This window comes from Lacerta agilis, chromosome 11 (assembly GCF_009819535.1).
Source record: "Lacerta agilis isolate rLacAgi1 chromosome 11, rLacAgi1.pri, whole genome shotgun sequence".
NCBI lineage: Eukaryota > Metazoa > Chordata > Lepidosauria > Squamata > Lacertidae > Lacerta > Lacerta agilis.
The window spans coordinates 61229687-61256019 of NC_046322.1; the positions used below are offsets into that span (position 1 = coordinate 61229687).

General features: G+C 42.5%; 2 protein-coding genes across 2 annotated transcripts in view; one reads left to right on the forward strand and one right to left on the reverse strand.

Moving 5' to 3' along the window:
• The first annotated feature begins 12 nt into the window (after positions 1-12).
• Positions 13-3263, forward strand: TMEM252 (transmembrane protein 252). Its single transcript, XM_033164605.1, has 2 exons — positions 13-581; positions 2828-3263. The coding sequence occupies exons 1-2, from the start codon at positions 304-306 to the stop codon at positions 3096-3098; spliced, it is 549 nt and encodes a 182-aa protein (XP_033020496.1). The 5' UTR covers positions 13-303; the 3' UTR covers positions 3099-3263.
• Positions 3264-9088: 5825 nt separating this feature from the next.
• Positions 9089-26333, reverse strand: part of PGM5 (phosphoglucomutase 5) — an 83655-nt gene continuing 66410 nt past the window's right edge. Inside the window, exon 11 of the mRNA XM_033164171.1 lies at positions 9089-9875. Within this exon, the coding sequence (XP_033020062.1) occupies positions 9786-9875 (90 nt within the window). The 3' untranslated portion in view covers positions 9089-9785. The remainder of the gene's footprint in view (positions 9876-26333) is intronic.

Consider the following 26333-nt stretch of genomic DNA (forward strand, 5'->3'; position numbering starts at 1 on the left):
CCCAAGAAGTCTTCCATTTCTGTTCCAGTCACTGCCTATTAGCATCCTAGGCAGGAAAGGTTTGTGAGTTTATGCTGGCAGCAGAAGAGTACAGGAAGCATTTATTGTCAGTTCCTGAGCAGTGTTTTGATTATAAATTAATCTCTTGAGATATTACAGAGGCTGCAAATGGTTAATGAGTATCATAATACTACCTGCTTCTTTTCCTTGTCCAAAGGCCAATTGGGTCCCTGAGCCTATAAAACCCTGAAGGAGCGCTGGAGCAGACCTACCCAACACTTGAGACTGAGGCAAACTGCAAAGATGTCTAAGAACATCTTCTCATTTCTCCGCTTGCTTGTGCTCTTGCTGGGCTTTGCCTTCATCTGCCTAGGAGCCTATTGCTTCTCTACAAGTGCCTCTGCTTGCAAATGCAATAGTTTGCCTATTGCCTACTTCCTATTACCCTTGGGTTTCTTTTTTCTCATCTCTGGGATTTTTTGGAGCACTTATCATGAAGCTAGCAAGCACAAGGGCTTATTCCACAGCCTTATGCACAGAAGTCCCAGACTTCAAGAGACTCAGATTAGTACCATAGACAGGTATGTTCCATGTATTGCATCCCAACGATTGGCCTTTGATTCCTTTCCACTTCTCATGAAATACTTTGCAGCACTGCCTATGGTTTACTCTTCTTCAGTTTGCTTTGTTAAACCTATCTGGTCCTTGACCTTCTTCATACCGTGTTATGTTCAATTATATTGTTGAGTAGTTCTCCGTTTCTTATTATGTAGCCCATCCTACATGATTGTGTCTTCATCATTTGCACTGGTTCTTGTCCTGACCCACTCATATTTCTTTTTTGGTTTCCCTTTCTATCTAAACCACTTTATACATCCTTTTCCAATGTCACATTTCAAATGTTTCCAGACTAGTTTCCATTCTTCTATATATATATGTTTCATATGTTTTTATATAAAAATTGTGTTTGAGAGGTAAACATACACCTCCTGCCATCAGGCATTTCTTCTTTAAAAATGTCAATTTTGCCATGTATGTTCTGCTTTTAGTTTTTAGCCTGTATCTACCTTCCTCTGTTATCTTGATTCCTGGTTACTTAATTCTGCAACAAGTAGTTTTCTACTTGCCATTTAAAAATCTTTATTTTATTGTCATTTATTTTTAGGCTGCAAAACTGAATTCTTAAGTATGTTCTGCAGCTTTCCTTCTGTCTCTGCTATTACTGCTATATACACCAAATTCATTTCCTTCCCATTACTTTGAACCCCGAGTCTGCTAGTACAGTATTTTATTAGTTGTATATCTACAAGTCTTTCCTTCCTATATAAGTGGCAATATGAAGTGACTCCATGGGCTATTGTGTCTGGAATATTTGCCACCACATACAGTATAGTGCTCTATTATGCAAAGTCCTGTGTTGTGAGGAATGCTGGATTTTGATGTAAGAAGACAAAATCCTGTTCTCTGCACAGACCAAAATCACTGGATGGCTGTGGCTGGGTGGTCTAGCTAGCCTACCTCACAGAGATTGTTATGAGCATTAAAAAAAACCCACATTGTGCTTGCTTGGTCTCTCTAGATCAGGAACATGCAGCACTGCATGGAGCTGAGCTCTTTGTTTTAGTGGTGTTCAACAAAGGCTAAAGTTGCTCACTTTTATCTGCTCAAGCTGCTTTTGAGATTTCTGGGTAAGTGTCTCTGCCATTCCTAGAGTGAAGACGGTTGCACTCAATTAAGTTGGCCTTCAGCCTGGCAAAGTTTGTTAGTGGGTCATGGATACAAATGTCACTTCCTGTTCTGTTGTGGTAACAGGACCATAAACAATAGGCAAAGCAAAAGCTCTATAAAAAGGATGTGTCACGTGCCCCGGTCTAGATAACCATGAAGACTGAACACTTCGAAAGAGCTTGCACCCTGCACTGCAAAATAAATCACCCTGCCGAAATAAGCTTGGCCAGAATGTGTATTTTCTGTTCACAAAGAGAAGAAAGGGATATATCAATTGAGCAAATGTAAGGATCACCATTCCTTGGTTGAGCTTTATCACACTGTCATGAGAATATATTATTAATGGACACCCCAATCTTTGCAGTTCACGAGATGTATTGCCACTTAAGAAGGGTTTTTGTTTCCTTCTGAAAATTTAGGCACATATTTACAGCCTAAAGTCTTCAATGGAGGGGCTGCAGAACATTACATTTCAAGCTTGAGTCCAGACCAGAGGCCAGCTTGGCTCCCTAGTCTCTTGGTGCAGCTTCTCCCAGCCAACGTGCATGGAGTTCTCCCCACTGTCTACTTCTTCTTCCCAGAAATCATTAGATCCTGTCACCCTGGGTTTCAAAAGCCGCCTGCCAAAGGCACTTTTCCCTGTGCTGCCTGTAACCCTAGCAATCCCGGTTTCATAGATTCCAGGATCTTCCCTTGAAAGGCCATCAGCACTGTTGTTGTTTCTTTAACAACACAGCCCCAGCAAGCCATTTCCAGGCTGGCCTCAGGAGGAAGGTAGTTGGGTATATTCAGGAATTTATCAGTTTGCTCAGCTTCTAACTCTTTATTGAATCTGGGGGTTTGGGAGGTGGTTCCCCTCCCCCACTGCTAACATATTAGAGCTCTAGTTACAGACCTACAATGCAAAACTTTCCTGACTGAGGTTCTTGAAAATGGTGGTAAAGCTTTTGAGTAGAACAGAGAATTTTGTGAGCAGATATGGGCCGCAGGTGGTTGCAGACTATTGTTTTTATAAACAGTGAATGGAGACTGTTAGGATTTCAAGACAGAACCCTTTTAAGCAGTGTGTGGTGTTTGTCTCGGCTGTTTTTTTGTGCAGGCCTGACTTCTACCCACCATCATACGAAGATAGCACTGATCCTGAAAAGCAGACTTTTGCACTGCCCATCTGCCCCCAGGAGCGAGTCAAGGACATGTACAACATACCTCCACCTCTTTACACAGAGAGCAGCCTGGAATTCCTTGAGGAAGCCAGCCCTCAGGAACAGCGGCCGCCTTCGTATGAAGTCTCCATGCGGCAAACTTCAGAACATGACTTGACCACGCCTGAAGAGCCTTGCTGTGCATCCGTGTCACAGGCCAGCTGCTGAGGGAACAGCCTGCCAGAGGACGTGAGGTGGAGATAAGCTGTGCCTGCTATTTTGGGAGAGCGGCTGGGGTTAGTGCACAGGATGCAAAGTGTCGTGGAGGTGAAGAGAGGCAAGCACTCTTCTATGCAATGGGCACTCGGTGAAGACAGTCCTGCAGTAACTGACAGAAAGTTGCTAAAGTTTTGAACTTTGTTGCCGAGTCCAGTCCAGTATTGCTGGCTAGCTGCAATAACTGGATATGTTTGTTTACATTGTTGTAGCTTTATTCTGCCTATGTTAGGGTCAGGCCTTGCTGTCATTTCCTATCCTGTAAAGATCAACAACAGTAGCAGGAGGAAGTGCACGTCAGAGGGAGGGGCCTTCTCAAAAGAATGACAAAAGAAACCCCCAGGCAGAGCACTGTTGAATGAGGCAGGGAGAGAGAGAGAGAGAGAGAGAGAGAGAGAGAGAGAGAGAGAGAGAGAGAGAGAGATAAGAGCTCTGCTGCTTTGGGGAAAGGGCACAGAAATGGGGGATGTGGCAGAGGGGCTCCCCAAACAGAGATGACAGCACATGGATTTAAATGGCCAGTTGAAGAATGAAGGCCATGGGCACTTGCACTGCGAGAGAAATTGCATTCATGCACCCTAGGTCCATATGCAATATTTTAAATCACATTTCTTTTTTCTTTTTTTGCATCTCCTGTGGAGTTTTGACATCAACTTAATAGAAATAATCATTGCTAACTTTGGAGGATGATCAATAATCCAGTTAGCTTTTATTTGTTATTTTACCATGATGTACTGTTACTGAGGTAACTGGTTTACATAATGTTTAATATTGCATTGTATTTTTGTTTTTCTTACAATAAATTTTGTACTTTAAACTCTTCGAAGAAAAGTGGCATTTGTTTGATTGTTGCAAACAATAATTTGCTCTGTCTCACGGACAGCCAAAAACCACGAGACAGTGAGTGAAAAAGTAGTCCAAAATATTTATTTCTGCACAGAAGTTTAAATTTCCTATCCAATCAAAGTATGCACTCAGTTCCTCTTATACCATTTCCTTATAAGGCACTTAACCCTGTGATTGCTCTAAAGCAGGGGTCCCCAAACTAAGGCCCGGGGGCCAGATGCGGCCCAATCGCCTTCTAAATGTGGCCCGCGGACAGTCCGGGAATCAGTGTGTTTTTACATGAGTAGAATGTGTCCTTTTATTTAAAATGCATCTCTGGGTTATTTGTGGGGCATAGGAATTCGTTCATCCCCCCCCAAAATATAGTCTGGCCCCCCACAAGGTCTGAGGGACAGTGGACCGGCCCCCTACTGAAAAAGTTTGCTGACCCCTGCTCTAAAGTTACTACAGTGGGAGGCATGCATACTAGATACCATTTTAGACAAAGGAGCTTCCTCGTGGTCTGCTAGAATTTTATTGCAGGATTAGATTTCACTTCCAGTTACTGACCACATTTCTTCTGAGCATGCTCAGTAAGTCAAAACCTTATATGGTACAATTATTTATAATTTTACTTCATGATGAAAGGAAGATTAGCAGAATAAAGAAATTCTGCAAAGCCCTTTAGCAGAATGTCTTCATAGGCATTTCTGTATCTTTCTGCATCTTCTTTCATTTTATCACTATGCAAGAGTTCCAGCCCAGCCAACCCTCTTCCAAAACTACATGCATCAAGGCAAAATGTCCAGGGAACCAATAGTCAATGTTTAAAAAAATTCTCAAGCAGAATAATACAGGTAGAATTCTTATTTTGGAGGATTTCCCTGGAGTTCCAACATCATTACACAAGGTAAAATAGGTTTGTAAGACTGTAAAAACTTGACAAAAATAGGTCTATGGCTAGCAGATGATAGACTGTAGAATAATAACCTTAAAAAAACCCTTATGTACACGGAAATGCAAACTTAGGGCTCATCCAGGCTTCTTTTTGTGCCACTTTTCTAGGCACAAGTCCGGCCTTTAAAGCTCTGTGTTGAAGTGTTGGTATTTTTTTGGTCCTGCCGCTTTCCCCAGGGAAACCCACGTTTTACCGCTGAATTGGAACAAGCAGCAAACAGCGTTTCCACTTATAAGAGCAAACCCGTGCCTGGAAGGCGTGATGCAAAAGGAAGTTGGGTGAGCCTGCAGGGTGTAATACAAAAGGTCCCTGGCTCAGTGGGACAGCAAATGGTTTGGATGCATGAGGCCCAAGTAGCCAGCACATGAACTTTGCATCTGTGTGCTCTTAAGCACAGGGCTATTTTTTAAAGTGCCCCTTTGCCACATACTATGGGGCTTTAAATTAGCAGTGTTTACTGCTGGGCTAGAAGGACAACAATCTCCTTCAATAGAAGGCAGTTTGCCATATTCCTAGATTTGTCTCCTAAGTTCCTATAGCAGTGAGCAGACAGGTTATCCTTGTGACAGCACTTAATTTATTAAGAGTGGAAGCAACTTAGTAAATGCAATGCTCCAGAAATCCATGAGCAAATCCTCCAAACCTCTTATGCCATATGAATATTTAAATTCATTCTCATACCAGGAAGGAACTACAATGTGATATTGCCCAGGCCAGGCAGGTCAAGTAGGAGCTATGGCTTTAGCAGTGAAGCTGCTCAGACTGGGAGCTCATACAGGAGCTGGAGGCTCTACTCCACCTTTCTTATCTTTTAGCCAGGCCCTGATCCAAGCAAGTGTCTCCATGTGCTTCCCTCTCCTCCTAAGCAACTAAGCTAGGCACTGGGTGATGGCTCTGAAGTTCCTGTATGGCTCACGATCCCCTCTGCTCCTGTGGCACTTGGAAGATGGATGTGTGTGTCTGAGAGGTACCTATGCAACTTATATGGGATTCGAGGCCCGGGCAGGGATGAATCTTGACAACTTCAACATGCCCAAGGAGGCTTTGGATTATGTTTTTAGAATTGCACGCTCCTCTTTTCCAACTTTCTCACACTGCATAAAAAAAACATTTCTCATACAGAGGGGAATTTAAACAGCAGCTTGGAGTGTGGCTTGAATGCCTGTTATTCAGAGGAAATAAAAGTCATGAACAAGTGTGTGCGTGTTCCTAAAGCAGCTCTTTAGACACTGGTCCCCCCCCCCCCCGAAAATACATACTTGATGTGTTTCCTTCTGGCTTGGACTCCCCCTGCTCCACTCTGTTAAGAGTTAGTTGTTAAGTTGTTCTACTTACATGAAAAAGTGAACACCTTCAACACACCTTTTCATTCTTGCAAGTCCAAAGTCAGAGAGCCCATTTAAAATGAATCTATATTCATATAAAGGTATTCCTTACATGTTACCGGTATCTTAAACCTGGGAAACCCATATAAGCAAGAAACTTGTCTACCACCAAGTTGCAAAGTTCATCTATATTCAGTGTTATCTCAGGTTTTAGTGGTCAGCTTTTTGGTACGAAAGCTTAATATGTGTGAAGCATAGCAGCTGAGAATATCCTTCTTCCTGCAGATTAATAGTAGAAAGGACAATTCATTTTTTTTTTTAATCCAAGAGAAATTTTGTTCATTCTAGATCAGGGGTGGGGGACATTTGGCCCTCCATGTTGTTGGACTACAACTTCCATCAGCTTTCACTACTGACTGTGCTGGCTGGAAGATGTAGTTCAGCAATACCTGAAGGCCAAAGCTTCACCACCCATGATGTAAAACAGAGAGACCTCTATATATGGAGGGCCATTGTTACAGCACAGCAAATAAACAACTTGCTACAGAATGATAAGCTATGGATATACAAGTGCTATATAGACAGGAACCATAACACGTTTTTAGATTTACAAAAAAGATGTTTAATAACACTGCAATAAAACACTTTGCTTTTAGAAGTGAGAAAACAATCAGTGCTTCATTTACTTAGGCACAGCTAAAAGAAAAAAATGTGCTGCATTAGGCCAAGCTGTGTCTTATTATCAGCAATTTCATGCAAGGCAAAAATATGGCATTTCACTTTATTCAATGTCATAGTAAGTTTTGACAAATATCAGAATAAACCAAATCCATTTCTGAAAGCACGATCACTCAGATTGCACTAAAATGGAACATTTGGCCATTGCAGTTAATGTTACTAGGCTACTAAAGTATCAGATTGCACAAAGTCATCTCAACAAATGACAAGCAAAGAACAGCATTCAAATGAGTCACATGCACAAAGAGTTCTTATCATTTCAGTGTCGTGTGCCATGGCTGGAGCTTTCTTGCTCTTCCGTAGCCACAAGAACCATTTGGTGTACCCAAACATTCTTTCCTCTGCTGCGTCTGTTCCATGATATGTCATGCTATGACCCTCTGATAAAGCTAAGTGAGTAAGAGAAGTGCCGGAACTAAGTTCCGGAGAGTTCTTGCTGAAAAAAGCCCTGCTTAGAACTATGCATCACTTCCTTCATTTCATTTTGTGCTGGCATTTAAGGGAATCACATAAGCATGAAACATGAGGATGTTGTACCAGGACTTTAACATTTCGCTAATATATCTTATTTGCCCAGAATTGTTCTTCCCCTAATCTCAGAGGATTAACCCCACCATATTTCCAATATCTGGGGGCATATGAACCCTTAAAAAAGTTAATTTTCTCAAGTTCAAAACAGTATGTTGGAAAAGTCTCTGAGTGTTCAGCTATTATGCACATCTATATCCAGAGATCACAGTGGTACCTTGGGTTACAAACACTTCGGATTACAATCTCGGCTAACCCAGAAGTAGTACTTCGGGTTAAGAACTTTACCTCAGGATGAGAACAGAAATCATGCAGAGGCGGCAATGGGAGGCCCCATTAGCTAAAGTGGTACCTCAGGTTAAGAATCGTTTCAGGTTAAGAATGGACCTCCGGAACGAATTAAGTTCGTAACCAGAGATACCACTGTAATGCCAATTTAGTCCCAGAACTCTGTTAAATCAGTGTGTGATAACTGAACACTCCAGGCAGAGATATTTTGTCCATAGTCTTTTGAATGTGCATTATGGCTTCTTCAAGCGATTCCATGACTCTTCCAGCATAGTAAAGTCAAACTCTGCCAATTACTCAAATGCAAAGAAGTGGAACACAAATTCAACTAGGTAGACAGTATCCGAATATTTTGAATCCAATTTATAATAGCTCATTTATTAAAAAGTGCGGGGAGGGAGCATGCCAGCAGTCTTTCCAAAATGTGTAAAATCTATTGACAGACAAGGGTCTCTGCCAAGACAGCTGCAGTGGCTAAATACTAAAGAAGGAGGCCTCCTTCAGCATTGTTTAGTAACCGTAACATAGTTATATCCTTTGGACGACAGGAGGTTGGAAAGGGGGCTGGGTGGGAAAGGGGAACTTTCATTCATCAAAGAGTTGGCTGCATATCTATTTTCTTTCTTCACATTTTAAATTCAAAAGTCTCAATTGCACAAAATGTGCATGAGTATAGTAGATGCCAGGTTTCAAATAGTGTATAAAACAGTGCTTGTTATTCCTGGAATTTAGTCTGGGCGATTAGGAATGGCCGTTTCCAACATGCTTTGGGACATGATAAATCAGGGAAATAAAGTATCCGTTTAAAGCTGCAATACTATGCATACTTACACACAGGGGCGTAGCGAGGGGGTGGGGGGTGGGCCGCCCCGAGCAGCGCCCAGGGGTGGGGGTGACACTTTGGGTGGGGGGCACCACCCCCCGTGACAGGCGCCGCCGTGTGGTGGCTGGCTTGCTTGCTTTCCTTTTTTAAAAAAAAAAAAATTAAAGGGTTTTCTCCCCGCTACCGGGGCGGCCAGCGAGGAGGAGGGGTGTCACAAGGGTGACACCCCCATCCTCGTTGGCCCTCCTCGTCCCTGCGGCCGGCTCCGCCCGGCAGTGGGGAGAAAAGCCCTTTTAAAAAAAGAAAAGCCAAGGCAAGCAGGCTGCTTGCCTTTGCTTTTCTTTTTTTTAAAACGGCTTTTCTCCCCGCGGCCGGGGCGGAGCTGCAGTGACGGTGCGTTGTGACGTCACAACGCCCTGCCCCCAGGGATGCCTCCGGTCGCCGCCCCCCGTACCGAGGCTTCCTCTGCCCCTGCTTACACAGCTCTAAGGATACATGCAGAAGGTTGGGCTACACGTGCCAGTAAGGATTAGAACAGCCCCATGTGCAGCTCCTGCATATATGGCATTGATTTCACACATTCATTGACACACTGCTTTGTGTGGTGCCTGGCATCTTGAGCACTGAAAGTCACCTCTCAGCAGCTGAGTCTTCCAGTCAGCTGCAGTGACCGACAGCCCTGTTTCTAGTTCAAAATTGCCCCTTCCCAAACTGGGTTTGGAAAACAATTCCTTTTGCTTTTGAGCCTTTTCAAAGCATAACAGAACATTTCCATACTTAACATAAGAGTACTTTCTTTTTGAATTAAAGCTGAGGATTCTCAAAAGGCTAGATTGCAGAGTATGCAGCCTGCTCCTGTTTTGCAAATGCAGAGCATGAGATTTTTCTGCCACACTGGCATTTTGCAATAACTGAGTCTGAATACAAAACAAACTTTTCTCTTTTGTTATTTATGTGTACAATAAGATGCTGAAGCCATAGCACAGAAGCAAATGCACTGCTGTCTTAGCAGAGTATGGCCAGCACTGAATTTTGCTCCCTCCCACCTCCCTCAAGCCCTTTGAATAATATAAGGCAAAAAAATGAATATGATTTGACAAGTCTTCTCTCTTCCCTTCTCAATTTTGGCCCGGGGTTAACGATCTTTCCTTGGTTCAGGTGATGACGGTAGGACCCTTACGACCTGTCCTCTCATGAATCTGGGATATTTTCAGCGCAATTGCTATGAGAGGACTCAGCACAGCCTAAAGAAAAAAGGAAAAAAGAAAAATGGCTTAAAGGAAAAGACATAATAATGAATCTACACTTTAAAAAAGCCCTTCTGTTGATATATTTTTTTAATCAGTGGTGGCTCATATGCTAACACAATCCAAATCCTCATTGTAATGCAATGGTGTGTGTGAGTTGGGTTTCCACCCACACTGTTGCTCGCCACCAGAGGATTTTTCTGTTCCACTAGGGTGCTCTGGATGGACTGAGCTAGCCTGGGAACTGCAGATGCACAGCCAGCCTCCCCCCCCCCTCTGATTTGGGCTGATTGCTGCTCTAGCTGCAGGCTGGCACAGCAAGTGCTTGCAGTTTCCAAGTCAGTTTCCAAGTCAGCCAGCAGGGCTGTGCATACAACATGGGCCTATCAGTTTGGATTACAGCATAAAAGAGCAGGAAGTTCATGGACATACAAAATGTGTTTACATAAAATTACAGTAACACACAGCTCCACAAGGGCAGACATGCATTTGTAATGCCCAATATTACAAATTTTCCCTGCCAGATAAAGAGACCATTTACTCCACCACCCTTGCAAGTTACTTAGGATTCAATCCTATATCTGCTTAGCTGAACACAGAAAGCATAGGATTGTTGGCGAAAAGCAAATGCATTTCCTTCTCTTGAGTTTGGATGTGTTACTTTAAACCACATGAGGGCACTGTTTGCCTAGCAATCTAGCCAGTACTTGCTTGTAAGCTTCTTTAACTCTACCTCCAAAAGCAAAGCCATTTTTGTTTGTTGGCCTCTCCCAACTTGTTGAGACAAGATGCCTGTTATTTTCTCCCTCCCTCCCACTCATATTGAAAATAGTTCCTCCATGAATAAAGCCTCTGAACTCCAGAAACTGTAAGTAATTATTCTAGTGTAATTCACTTAAGCTGCAAGGTCTGCTGAAAAGGATCACACTGCTAAGGGTGTTTCAGCAATTTCAATCCATGTAATTTAGCAATCTAAAGTGTTCCGCCTTTCTCTGGATTGTGCTCAAAGTGTAGATACAGATCCGAGCTACCAGGGTTTTTGTAATTCATGTTAAAATCAGGAAAGGATTTTCAGTATCAAAAAGCCAATGATAGCAGGTGTATACAGCCTGAACTACAGCTAGTTACATTATTTGTTTGGGCTCTATTTGTGACCCAGAATGCTCTCTATGTTTTGTTCTGCCAGAAACACAGCTCTTGTGTATAATATAGGAGAAGGCTTGGGTATAATATCAAAATGCCAGGTTGGCCCCAGATTAACAGCAAGCTGGGATGTAACTTGAGGACACAAATGTGGGAGGTGCGAAAAAGGCAGGCAGTCCTTATGCAATGTCAATTATGCTAGCAAGGAATTGCATGGAATCAAGTTGAGGATATCATGCCAGCAACAGCTCACTGGCTTGCTTTTCAATGGTTTTCTGCAAATGAGCAGGCTCCCTCCACTACCAACACACATACCACTTTATCTGCCAAGTACTTTTATGATCAACATGCAGAACACAGGCTTGTAAAACAACTAACCATATTTTGTCCTCCGGGGGGAAAAGTTCCATTTTAAAAAAAAATAGTAGAACAAATTGTGGGAATTCTCCCATGCAAATATACAAACTATATGGTCTCCAGGGATGATTAAATGAAAAGCAACAACAACAACAACAACAACAGTAATCTCCAAGCATTGCCATTGCCAGTTTTTTAATTCCTACATTTGCAAGCTCTACTGGGGACGAGAAGACTTTATAGCATGAGCCAGTTATGGTACTTGAAGTACCATCTGTAAGACATTAAGAGTTTGTCTCCTCTCCTTTGATCTCACTCTTTCTCACAAAATCCAGCAGTAATACACCCAACAGAGCAACCCTACTAATTCAATGCCACAATTATGATAGGATTTCATTCCCACTATGTAGAGCTGGGATCTGTTGCCAGCCAGCTGAACTTTGTATGTGAACTATTAGCCTTAGAGTTCTCTCTTAGAAAAGAAACACGGCTGCAGCTGTATAATATTGGCCAGAGACACTCCATCTTGTCACAAATCAGAAGTGGGCAGCTTACACACCAGCCTACACACAACTGTGAAGAATATCATGAAAAGTGGAAGTGCTACAGTAAGTTTATGTTTTAATTTATGGTGTTTTATTGTCAATTGCTTCAGGGTGGTTTGTTCATAAATGGACTCATAATTGAAATTAACTTCAAAAGAAATACATGGCTAAAGTGTTTCAAGTATCAATTTCATATGGCACTGACTTATGGCTCCCAGATCTGCAGCTTTCAAAACCTTGATCCCTTAGGAACCTTTCAAACCAAGTTTTATCGTTCACTACTAGGGATCTCTTCTTGCGTGTCTAATATAGCTGTCCGCTTGGAGGTCAGTCGAATCCCTGTTAGCGCTCGTATATGGATCCTGAAGATCCATTACTGAATAAAACTCATGTTCTTTCCTGTTGGGCTGGCACCCTTAACCCTATCAATCCCTATCAATCAAAATGGAAAACTACATTATACGAAAAGCTAAAAGGCTTGGGGTTTTTGCCACAAGCACTGATAGCCGCAGGTTACGAGAAAGCCAGAGCAACAATTTGCCAACGAATCTGGGACATAGAATTTCAGTGTCATGTGAGTGAGATGAATAAGCACCCAGCAATCAAAGACAATGGGAGAAGTTTTACCCCAGCAATATATCTGTCAAAATTACAAATATCTAAATATAGAAGGTTGTTCACCCTCGCTAGATTCAATGTGTTGCCATCTGCCTTCTTGCAGGGCAGGTATGTGGGTAAAGCGTATGCAGAGTGAGCCTGCCCCTGCGGCCTGATAGAGATGGAAACTGTCTCTCATGTTTTGCTATGATGTCAATTTTATGAAGATATAGGCTTGGTCTTTCTGTTATACAGAAGATTCCAAGTGGGTCTGAACCTTAATGCTTAAAATCCCTCATAGAGGATAGGGATCCAGAGATCACGCTAAGGGTGGCCAAATTTTCTGCAGCTGCCATAAAACTCAGGGAACAAGCTGTGCTATTACAAAGACTAAGGTCTCAGGTGCAAACTCTAGATAATATTTTAGAGATTAAGACCTAAACCACATTTCTAATGGCTGTCATATTCGTATTGTTTATTGTCATATTTGATTGTTAATTCAAACTTAATTCTATTGTGTTTTATGTTCGCCTATTAGTATGGTATGTGAATCTGGTCTGGGACTGTAATAAATTTCATTCATTCATTCATATGGCTCATGTCATATGAAAGCTAGAGGACATGTTGTTTTCATTTATAAATGCCATTCTTAATCTGAATCAAGTGAAACAACCCTAAATCAGACCTTGGAAAAATCTTGATAGATCAAAAAAAAAATACAACGCTTTGTCTTTTGGCTTAACTTGCTTCCTTAGGCACTGTGGTCTTTGTAATGTGAGAACTAAAAACACTTGGGTCTAACAAATGCCCATGCAGCTCTCTCAAATATATCAGGGCCCCCATAAAATCCCAGGAAGGGGTGGACTTGATGACAGCCTCATTACATGATATCTGGTGGGCATTTGGACCCAAAGGATCAGGAATGCCGTCTTAACTATGTACTCCTTGGGAGGGAAATCATAGGGAGAGATTGCTTGCTGTGTAAATATTGTCGTATATGGAATGTAAAGAGACACCACTTTCCAGGGCAGGTAGCACTTTAAAAATTGGGGTGGTTAGCTGCAAGTAAGAACACTTGCAAATGAATGCCTTGGGCAGCCCATTCAAGGAGCAAACTTATAGGCTTCAGGATGTCTATCCAGGCACTATAAAGAGTGCTGTGGGAAAGCTAGTATGTTTTTATAGCACTGGCATTTTATTAAAGAAAATCCTCTTAGTCTATTAATTGTATACTTAAAAAACAACAGTTCTAAAGAGAATATGATACATTGTTTTTAGATTTACACACACACACACACACACACACACACACACACACACAAGTACTGCAAAAGACGCCATCTTGCTTCCAGTATGGGAGAGAAGGGACTGCAGAAGTGGTCGCCTTTCTTTCTCCCCTCCTGCTTTTCCTCAAAGGTGACACAAACTGCCACAGTTCTTCCAACCTTTTGTAAAAAAAAATGTTAATAAAAAAAACTAAACCCACTACCTGATTACTGTATTGGCCCAAATATAAGCTGCACATTTAAAAGTCAAGGGGGGGGGGAGAAAAAAGACAATACCCAATACCCAATATAAGCCGCTCCCTTCCTCTCTCCCTTCTTGGCCTTGGGGGAGAGGATGGGGGACTATGTGTGGGGCGGGCACTCCTAGCGCTGTTTGCCCCACACTCCTGGCTGCATACCAGATTTTTGTAAGGTCGCAAATATAAGCCTCACTTTAACTTTTCACGGATGGAATTTGGAAAAAAAGTGTGGCTTATATTCAGGCCAATACAGTAATTGTGGGTAATTAAATAACTGACTAAACAAAGTCCAAATCTTTAGTAAGGTAGCAACATATCCAAACATATCCAAACAAACTAAGTGTTTCTGGGGAAACAACTTTTATCAACACATGCTCTGTTGGTTTTACTGGATGGTGCATCTATTTAGACCCGTGAAAATATTTTACAGTTTGTAAATTAATACTGAAAAAGACAAAGTACAATAATATACAGCTAAAAATAGTTCAGATAGAGATTCAAAGATACATGATAATCATTTTATTATTCTGTTCTCCTTTACTTCAAGATCAAATCGGGCCCAGTGTGACACAACTAAATTTAGCATAGTCATGGTTTGGCTTGATAAAGACATATAATGAAATTCAAGTCCAAGGTCCTGTTCATACCTCAATTGTGGCTAGTAAATGACCCTGGGACATGGAGTGGCTTGGTCTCCGCTATTTAGCAGGAACCATAAGGAGAGGCTCCAGACCCGTAGCTCTCAATCCATGTGCTACTTCTCAACTACAAAGAGACCTTTCAAACTTACATATAGAATCACAATGACCAAAATCTAGCACAGAATGAGATACAGTCATGAACAGAGTCCAGGGTGTTAATGATGCATGTGTTGGACTTCAGATTTGCTGAAAAATGAGCAAGAGACTGTTATTTTTAAAGTAACACAAAAATTATTGAAAAGCAATGAAACTACTCAATTAACTGAGGTTCTAACCCCCCCCCCCGGGAGAAGCCTGCCCCCCAATGTCCTCTTTGGGGGGTATATTTCCCCAGCATTTCCCCAAAGAAGCTCAACAAAAGCCCAACGTTTTGGCTGCCCCCCCCCCAATATATATCACGGTTGTTAATCAGCCACATATGTTTGGTAAACCTTTAAACAAGAAGTCAGATCCAATCTAGCAGAAGCTAGAGCTCAGAGCTATTGATCCAGGAACAAAGATTAATTCTGTGTCAGGTAGGGTTGCACTCCACAGGATCGAACTCTGACCATGGATGGGTGAATGATGGTTGTGTGCAGGTAAATCAACTCCATTAATTCCTACAGAGCACATTCATCCTGCAGTAACTCCCTTATGCCTCCTCCCTTACAAAATCCTGGCAGGTGGGAAAGGTCTTTCTTCTTAGAATCGCCTTTGTCCTATAACTAGTTTTAATAGTAGGGGAAGGTGCTTTTATGTTACTGTGATGTGTCAGTTTTATTCATTGTTTTGTTTTCTGGTGGTGTTTTCATAGATTTTGCTTTTATAGAGAGTTTTGTATTTTGCTATTCTATGCAGCTTAGTTTTTGTTTCGTTAGCTGAAGTTTTAATGTTTTATTCCTATTTTTAAAATCCTTTATTATCTTCTAGCAACTCAGGACCTTCAGACCTGTACAACACAGTCTGAACAAAGCTTTCTTAAATAAAATAAAATAAAATAAAGTAAAATAAAATAAAATAAAATAAAATAAAAATGTTTGAGTCTTTTAACAATATTGGGAGTCTCCTTGGACAAGTAAAGAAAGACAGAGCATTTATGTTTATTTTTAAAAATAAAAATGAACACAAAAATAAATAATTGATGGAACTGGATTGCAGAGTTGTTGTGATGGCCAACAGCTTAGAAGGCTATAAAAGGGGACTCACTAGATCCATGGAGAACAAAGTTATCAATGGCCAATAGCCATGATAGCTATATGGAACCTTCATGTTCCACTTGCAATGGCCAGAAAATTCAAAAACTACACCCAAGGATATTGAAATCATTACACATACATTCATGGGTTTAATTTAAGTTACACTAATTCTATCTATTTCTTACATAGAGTGAATTTTATCTTTAGTGAGTTTCACAACTATTTTTGAGATTTGCTTGCTATACAGATAACACAATTACCTTTGCATTTTGACCAGGTTTCATTTATCTCAGAGAATGATTATTTCCCCTATTTTGATGGAAGTGAACTTGTGCACACTTTATTGATGAAACCATTAAAACTAATAATTCCATAATGTGCTAGAAAGGATAAGTGTTCTCACTGTCATTGATAAACTAGTATAATTTGTCTTTCTTTTAAAATTGCTGCTTAAGCAAGTAAGAGGTAATGGGAAAAAGGGTGATGTAAGGAAGCTACACTTTAGAATTAAAGCGAAATAATCCAGAATTCTGAATGCAACACAGTATCTGGTTGTTTCTACCTAATGCCACGGAGACTGTATATACAGTTAAGAGTACTACTCTGTAGAAGATTAAGAATAGTCTTTGTACATAATTTAAATTCACAGGAAAGTGTTCTATAGCCTCTGAAATTCTTGGCAGAGTTAAATATTTAGGTGTCTAGACATTTAATGTAAAGCAATAGCTCTAGAATTTAAAAACCTAACTGATCAGACATTTCAAATAGGAGACTTGAAGGCATTCTACGTATGGTTCACAAAATGTAGACAGCGTGTTTATGATAAGGCTACCTTTTTATTTTCTGAAAAACATAAACTGGGGATGATGCTGTGTATTTAAACAGAGTGGCAATGAGATAAACGTGCTGCTTGAATTTCTACAAGCAAGGTGCGACATTAAAGGCACAGGAGAAGGGCCATTTAACAAAGCTGGCAACTCTCGCAGTGTGTAGACCTTAGAATGAGTCTCTGTTGGATATAGGTCTTGAAAGAAGAAGAAAGCATAGTTGTTAACCTAAGTAAGATAGAGCAGTGTTTTTCAACCTTTTTTTGGGCAAAGGCACACTTGTTTCATGAAAAAAATCACGAGGCACACCACCATTAGAAAATGTTAAAAAATTTAACTCTGTGCCTATATTGACTATATATAAAGTAATTTTTCAATTTTTCCCACGGCACACCAGGCAACATCTCGCGGCACACTAGTGTGCCGCGGAACAGTGGTTGAAAAACACTGAGATAGAGATAAAACAGGACACCATAAAATCAAAACTATCTCACTGTCCCATTTTTCACTTTCTATCTCCTGTTAATCCTGCTTTCATCAATTAACATGGAAATGTCCTTTATCTGGCCCAGCCTCTTAAACAAGAGTTCTTTCCCTAGTCTTAATTAGATCAGTCAAAATGTCTCAAATATTTCAGTGTTTCACTTTGGCAGAACATTTCCTATTGTTTTCTTGTTCATCTCAAAGTACTTTGGAAAATAAATAATCTGAAAAAAGAATTGACTCTGTTGCCAGAGGTTTGTTAGACAGGAAAGTTATCACAAATGCACTACAGGTCTCCTCAGGTGTGTCTGGAGTGAAAAGCAGTAGTTAGTCCTGTCTCTTCCCATGGCACATTTCCATTTGAGTTAAATGGTGTCCACACTGAAAACAATTCTGCTTAGCAGCAGCACCAACATGTTTAATCCCAAGTTATAACAATTTACTGTTTTAGCAAAACCTGAAGCAAGCGGTGTCAAGGTTAGGGTGGTGCAGCAGCAATTATGTGTAGTCAATTATGTTACTTGCATATGTAGTCCCTCTAGATCAGGATAACTAATCTGTGACCCTCCAGTGTTGCTGGACTACAACTTCCATCATCTAGGAATGCAGGCTAGGGATGACGGGGGCTGGGAGCCCAACAATTTGGCTGGGAGCCACAGTTTGTGAATTGGGAGAATTATGACTTAAATTCTGTTGGTGCTGAGTTCCATTCTGCTGTCCTCCTTTTGCCAAAGCAGAAGGTGCATGTGGGAGAATGGGCCTCAGCTGCACTGAACCACCATCACTGTTCATGCATACGGTCTGCTAGCAACTAGGGTGGCCAAGTGAAAAAGAGGACAGGGCTCCATTGTGAAGTGGCAATTTCAGAAAGTGCATCTCAATTCCCACTTCTACACAACTATTTTGAGCACAGTAGCTGTCCTTCATCTGGACACCCTACTGACAACCTGGATCACAACCACACACCAAGACACCACACCATCTCTGCTAAGCTGGGGTTAAGAACTATGCTCTCTTTACCAGGACAATCTCATGGAGTGCAAGCCCACGGAGACAGAAATACAACCACTGCTTTGAGCCACATGGTAGTTCTGCAAAGACTTCATCTTGTATTCAGTCCAAGTGTAATGATGGGGGCTCTGTGCAATGTTACATGCTAAATCTTTACAGGACCAAACTTTTAAACTACTGGAATTGTGAAAGGAAATGCCCTAGAAGAACATGTGTAACTATGCAGTGCACTTTTGAAATAAACATTGGAATACTCTAAAATTGGAGCAATCCTGTGCACTGAAAAACTATGGCAAAATATTTAGTTTTATTATGCAAACTGAAGGCAATGCCATTTAAGTGTTTCCACAATACACTGACCAAAACTTTCCCCATTTTGCCTGAGAATATGAGAAGGCCGTGAACGGCAAAAATAGGTTGCATGTACACCCCAAGCTTTCCTACTGGCAGGAATAATAAAAAAAATAGTTCCCACCATCTATTCAGCAGGAATTGGACTTCTGGAATGTGCAGGCATCCCACTCAATCTCACAGAAACCAATGCTTTCTGTGCATCAGTTAAATGGCTATTGAGAAGCACCAGAAGGAAACAACAGCATCCGGAATACCACCATAAATACATTACCTCCATCGAAGTTTGTTTGTTTTTTTAAATAATTTTTATTCATTTTCCAATTAAAAAACACATTCATACTGATAACAAATTAAACCTAATCTTTCCAAATTCAAAAATAAAAAACAATACATCCAACTATATAGTCCAATTTCATTAATTTCAATAGGGACTTCCCTTGTTCTGTATTTCAAGAGCTAATATCCATCCTTTATTTTCTGCTGATATTGATCATCTCCTCCATCAGTTGCTGGTATAACTCTCTCTCTTCTTTTATTTTACCATTCCTTATTTATAGTCACGTAGGGGGCAATTTTTCCATATTGTTCTCAGTCTTAATATTTTAAAAACACAGTCCACTTTTGATCACCCCTCCTTTTTCCTGCTGATTCTTGCTCTAAGGAGGCTCTGGGCTTTCATCCAGGGTTGAAGTTAATTAGCGACGTCTTTGATCTTTCTAAGCACGCTGATGTTTCAGATATACTGTAGGGATGTACTTGGCAATCAGTACATAACACAAAGATTGTTTCAGATTTCCTCATAAAAACCCATGCCAGCCCTCTGGGGTCCTCGGACAGCTGGCAGGCATCCAGGCGTCTATAGCTGCACTCTCTTCAAGCTGTATGTAACAATATTCCATGCAAGCAAATGCATCTTTTGTAAAGTACATCCCCCCTATAGTTTTTGTAGTTCAAATACAAAATATCTCTGACCTCCTTTCGTTAAAGGAGACTGTTACTTTCGTTCTTCTTACTGTGTCATAGTTGCCGCCGCCATCTTGCTCAGCCCAAGTGATCATATCTGATCTTGCTCTGCCAATTTTTGATTGGGGCTTTCCACCGAGGACTGTGATTCCGATACATCCAATTAATTTTACACCTCCTGCATTTCCTTTGAGTAATTAATTCTTTCTTGGTGAGGTTCGCCAAATCATGAAATAGCAGATATAACGAATACAAAAGTACGGCAGCCGCTCACCTCATTCATCAAGACAACAAGAAATGAGTCTTTTTGAAGCCTGGAAGTTGGCCTTCAATGACTGTGTAGTTTAGTAGATTTTTCTTTTAACTCTTTATGGCCAGAACATGCCTGTCCGCCCCCCCCCCCCAATCTTTTAATTTTTAAGAAACAGGGACTCCTGGTTGATGAGACTGGAGAATTGCCAAATTTATGCCTTGGATATCACCCAGCATCCCCCTGCTTCCACATCTTGTTGCGGAGCGCAGATAATGGACGGTCTGCAGATGACGCAGCCCCCCCTACCCTGGGGGGTGGTGGTCAGGGTTAATTACCCTCATTTAACCCTGAATTACTAGCACGCCTGGCTGTCTGATCTCTTAGGAGGCCGCCATATCTCATCGTCGGAAGCCGGAAGTGCCTCCGTCAAAGTTTAGACCCATAATAATAATAATAATAATAATAATAATACCGGGCTCAGGGCGGCTAACATCAATTAAAATCACAGCAAGAAACATAAAAACGATCAATTTAAAATAACAGATTAAAATACAAATTAACTCCTTTGTGGGCCCCACCACCACATTTTTGCACCCACCAGTTATGGCAGGAAAGGAGAAATCCCACCAACAATGCAGGTACATATTTCCTCCCCTTGTTTTAGTCAAGTCCCTCTGTCAATAAATAATCTGTCAATAAATAAGACTTTAAGAAGAATTTCCAGCTAAATTTGGTGGCTCTTTTCCTCCTTGCCTTTCCCTCCCCAGCTTCTTATTTGCTTTTATTTTTGTCCCTGTTTTACAAGCGCTCTGCAGGAACCCATGGCTTCTCAGTGCCTGCATTGTCCCATCATACCTTCCCCCAGAAATCTCTGTACCATTTGGAGTTCAGAAAGACACAAGGAACTGAGCCATGCCCATAGTTATATACCATGACACTGGAGTCACAATGTTATTCTCTAAAATTTACAGCGTCTGGAACACTTAGCCTTTAGATATCAAACTGCAGTTTGTTTTCTACAAACATATATGGTGATATCTAAAGGCTAAGTGTTCCAGATGCTGTAAATTTTAGAGGATAACATTGTGACTCCAGTGTCCTGGTGCAAAGGACGATTTTCCAGTTCACAGCAGACCCTTAAAGAAGAGCTCCCTTCCACTGGGGATGCTTAAGAAATTAGAGTTCTCTGAATTTCAATGTGAAACTGACCTAGTCTGTGTATTAAAGATCCTTTGGATTTTACTTCTCTGAATTTTGTGATGCAGTTCTCAATAGAAAAAAAAATACCATAATGCAAATATGTTTAGCAATGTGCATATTGAGATAAAATAGGTATTGAAATGTTTATTTTGTGATAGAAAACATACTTAAATACAAATTTTCATCTTGGTTTATTGTTTTTATATAAAGCACGGGCTTAGTGAGCAGATTCAAAAAGAATGATCTGCTCGTTGCTACTTTGGGCCTGCTTCACACTCCAGGGTCCTCTCTCTTTTTAATACTGCTTCCTCTGTTCCCTCTCTATGGACTCATTCATACTGTTCTCTAATGTGGATAGTTTTGTGTACCTTCATTAATTCTCCATTGTCTACATTATGTTCTCCTTTAAATCACTTTCCGCTCCCCTCAATCCAGATTTTCTCGTATCAGATATATTCCAAAAAGAAGGGCTTGTGATAATGGAGGGGGGGGAAGTATGGGAGGCAGCAATTTGAAAAGGTCCTATGTGCGGCAGATAATTAACCTGCTTTCTTTTAACATACTTTCTTTCAGTAATCAGCATTCTATGCTAACTAGCATTTATATAGTTTTTTTAAGCATCTGATTGATTTCTCAGTATCTACATTAAGAGCAAAGGTATAAATCATGATCGCTATTCTGCAGATAAGGATCAACCCAAATTTCAGGTGCTACACTGCCCTCTCATTGCCTGAGAAGGATTTTCTTGTAAAGTTTCTCACCAGTTGACAAAACTGTAAAGCAAGTATGATCTTGCAGATGTTGGCTGCAGTCTGCTGAAATCCTCCCTCCTCTTTAGAACAGAGCAGATTTTGTTTATAAATACAAGAGGACTCTCAAAGCTGCTTCACATTTCTTCCATACAAGGAATACAGAACTTGCTTGGACTTTGGTATTTATGTTTCCCAACTGTAATATTATTGTGGCGAATCACTGGGATGCATTAGCTAAGTAATTCTGCAGACAAATTGGCTTGACAGAAAGTTATTTTAAAAATGTTGAATTTTAATTTAGATTTGCATGCTAGCAAAGAAGAATAAAAAGGGGAAGCATCCAAGCTTCTCATCAGCACATAAATCTTGACATATTTGTATTTCCTTCCTTCCTACCATGAAAACATGTCACAAATGAAGACGCTAATTAACATCAACTTGTATAATGTGCACATAGATGTAATTTTACATGACTTAAGTTGTATAGGCAAAAAGCAAAGGTTTGTAACAGTGAAGATTTTTGTCTGTGGGTCTAAAATCTTTTACAGCATACCAGTACAAGCGTTCTTAGTTTCTATTCAGGAAATAGGGAAAGAAGTAGAAGAAATTAGCTCCAATTAGCCACTGATGTACAACCTGATCCCAACCATGTTGATTGTAAGGATAAGTAAGGATAATTTGTTTAAATAGATTTAAAGGATAATTTATTTAAATAAACCCAAAGTGTACTCATTAATGGTTCCTCGTCATCCTGGCAACAAGTGACAAGTGGGGTGCCACAGGGTTTTGTCCTGGGACCGTTGTTGTTCAGCATTATAAATGACTTGGATGACAGTCTTGAGGAGCTGCCCATCAAATTTGCAGATGACACCAAACTGGGAGGGGTACCGTAGCTATTGCTGCAGAAGCCAGAATCAGAATTCAACATGACCTCAACAGATTGGAGAACGGCCCAAACTAACAAAATGAATTTCAATAGGGACAAATGGAAGGTTCTGCATTTAGGCAGGAAGCGATCTTTCAAGTCATTATCTCCCACTCAGAGAATATCAATCAAACAACCCTGACTACAGGCAACCCTCATTTATGTGGGGGTTACTTTCCAAGGCACTGCACATTTAACTGAAACCACATATTTGAAACACCATTGAAAAAGCCTGCGCACACACCATATTGCCCCTGCCTCCACCCTGCCCCTTTTTGGGTCACTTCCAGGTTTGGCACAATGTGCAAATGCACACATATTGAACATGCATAAATGCTTGTATTAGCAAGCATAAATGCTATGTAGTGCACACTATTCATCTTGCTTTCTATTTACTAGCTGGGCATTGCCCTCTTTTGAGTGGGTCTCCTTTTCATTTATTATATGCATTTATTTATTTTTTGCATCACCTGCCCTTTTGTTTGAACTTAGTTAAGACAAAAATCCTTACTCATCTTTATTATCATGGCATATATGAAAGCTATGCTTCTTATTAAATAGTGGGTGGACATAGCAGACGACACAGTGATTCTCCAAGCAGCTCTCTTTATTCTCAGGCTGGAACAGAACTGAACTGAAGAGCTGAGCCAGCCTGCTTATATAGTACTCAGTAACATGCAACAGTAACAACTCTCTCTAGCTACCCAATCCGTGAGCTGCAATCTCAATCCTTCATTTGCATGTGTGGACCTGAGTGAGAACTGCAGTCACGGTGGGCAGAACGAAACTATATACACAACACCCCTAGTGGCCTAGGGGGAGAACTTCAATACATAACACCCCTGCCCACCGAGATAAGGTATTAGGTTACAATCATAATGGTTCCCTTATATACAGCAATACTCTTCTTGGTTCAGTAAGGCACATAGCGTATCTGTTTCAATTTTCCCAGTTCGCAAGCATAACTAATTCTATTTACAATGCGGCATTACGTGTGCAATTTGTCAGCAACATAGTCTTTTAAATAAGCCAGGCGCCTGGGAACCCTACCTGACCGCTGAGGGCCAGTATCAGAGTCTGGTTGGCTGCCCGAGTCCTGCTGCGACTGCGGTGCGACCAACGGTGGCGTTGAGCCCAAGTTCCCTGGCTCCGCTGCTGTTGAAGGAACTGCCGCAAGCAGACTCGGCAGAAAATCAGGCAAGGCAGTCTCAAGGGAGTCAGGCAGAACCACTGTAGCGGCTCGGCTTGGCTCAGCTCCATGTCCACAGTTTGTGAGGGAGGTGTAGGTGGAGCCTTGCCTTCCATTAGCGTCTGCTCCAGAGCTGAGGCAGCAGTTGGGGACACAGTGTTATTGTCCAAATTCCCAACTCTGCGCCTTAGCTGGTCTATGTGTCAGTGCCATAAGCGTCTGTTCTCGAGTGCCACCTGGTATGAGCGGGGCCCAGTGACTCCCACTATCATGGCCAGCACCCTAGGAATGTCCCCCACAAAGTTTCGGGCAAAGACCCTATCCCCTGGAATAAAAGACCATGGTGCGTTAGCACAGCCCGGGGGCTTGGCCACCCCAAAGTCCGGGTGCAACCGGTCGAGCAGAGACCTGAGGCAGCGGCCCATAAGCAGTTCAGCCAGACTCCGCCCTGTGGCTGCATGAGGGGTGATGTGCTGCACGAGCAAGTATTCAGTGACCCGCTCATGCCAGTCCCTCTGGTCCAGGCACGCCAGTGCCTCTTTTGCTGAGCGCACCATTCTCTCCGCCTGTCCGTTGCTGGCCAGGTGAAATGGTGCTGTAAGGGCATGGCGGATGCCCAGCCCAAAGAGGTACCTTTCAAAGGTGCCTGATGTGAGCTGAGGTCCGTTGTTGGAGACGAGGACATCAGGACATCCATGAGTTGCAAACAGGCCCCACAGTATCCAGATCATGGCTTCGCTAGTGGTGGAGGGCATCAGGGCCACCTCCAGCCATTTTGAATAGGCATCCACCACTACCATAAAGGTCTGGCCATGAAAGGGGCCGGCAAGATCGATGTGCACCCTCGACCAGGGTGCCTTGGGCATCTCACAGGTGTTGCCCTTAGCTGCCAGCAGTGCAGGTCTCAACTCTTGACACCCTTGACAGGAGGCAACCCAAGAGGTGATGGCATCGTCCATGTTAGGCCACCAGACATAACACCGAGCCAACGCCTTCATTTTGATGATCCCTGGGTGGCCGATGTGCAGAGCTTCGAGGACGCGCTGGCGGAGTCTTTGGGGAACCATGACTTGGTCTCCCCACAGTAGGCAGCCGCAATGAGCCGAGAGTTCATGCTGTCTGGTTGCAAATGGCTGGAACTCTGGTGCAAAGGGCCCTTCTGGCCACCCCCTCCACACCCAGTTGAGCACACATCTAATGGTGCAGTCCTGGGCAGATGCGGAGGCCACATCGGCAGCTGACACTGGTGCTGCTGGTAGGTCCTCAATCAGGAGTAGCGATGAAGCAGGAGCTGGGTCTTCCACAAGCGCTGGAAGAGGGCAATGACTGAGGGCGTCGGCGTGGCCCAGCAATTTTCCAGGGCGATGGACAAGCCGGTAGCTGTAGGCTGCCAGAAAGACAGTCCATCGCAGCATGCGTGGCAAGAGGACCAGCGGAGTTGGTCTATCACCGGCGAGGAGGCCCAGGAGCGGCTTGTGGTCAGTGATGAGGTCAAAGGTTCTTCCATAGAGATATTCATGGAACCTCTTCACTCCAGCCACAAGCGCCAGTGCCTCCTTGTTTAGCTGGCTGTAATTCCGTTCAGCCGGAGACAGTGTCCGAGAGAAGTAGGCGAGCGGTGCTTCCCTTCCATCTGGAAACTGGTGACTGAGGACAGCGCCGATGCCAAAGGGCGAGGCGTCGCAGGCGAGGACCAGCGGCCTGGCTTCACTGTACTGTACCAGCACACTGTCCAATGAGAGGAGGGCCTTGACTGTGTTGAAGGCCGCCGTTTCCCGATGACCCCAGGACCACGGTGCCTTCATGCTGAGGCGGTGGAGAGGCTCGGCTAGCATTTCTTTGTGGGGCAGGAACATATTGTAGAAGTTCAGCAGCCCCAGGAACGCCTGCAACTTGGTCTTGCTCTTTGGGATCGGGGCCTCCTGGATGGCCTGGATCTTGGATGCCATCGGGTGAAGACCGGAGGCGTTGATAAGGTAGCCCAGGAACTCCACCTGCAGAATGGCAATCTGGCACTTTTCTTTCTTCACCTTGAGCCCGGCCTGCTGGAAACTGGTCAGCACGGTGTAGAGGCACTCGAACAGCTGCTGATTTGAGCCTGCGGACACCAACATGTCATCGAAATACAGCACCACGCCTGGAAGCCCCTGCAGGAGGTGCTCCATGAGGCTTTGAAAGATGCCAGGAGCCACGCTCACCCTGAACTGTAGCCGGCGGCACTGGAACACTCCTCGGTGGGTGACAATTGTCTGAGCTTCAGCCGTGGCGTCATCGACAGGCAGTTGTTGATAGGCTTGAGCAAGGTCCAGCTTAGCAAAGACCTTGCCTTTGCCCAGGGAATGCAGCAGGTGTTGGACGACAGGAACTGGATAAGCATGCTGCTGAAGTGCCTTGTTGATCGTGCACTTGTAGTCTGTGAATATTCTCACCGACCCATCCGGCTTGACAGGCGTGA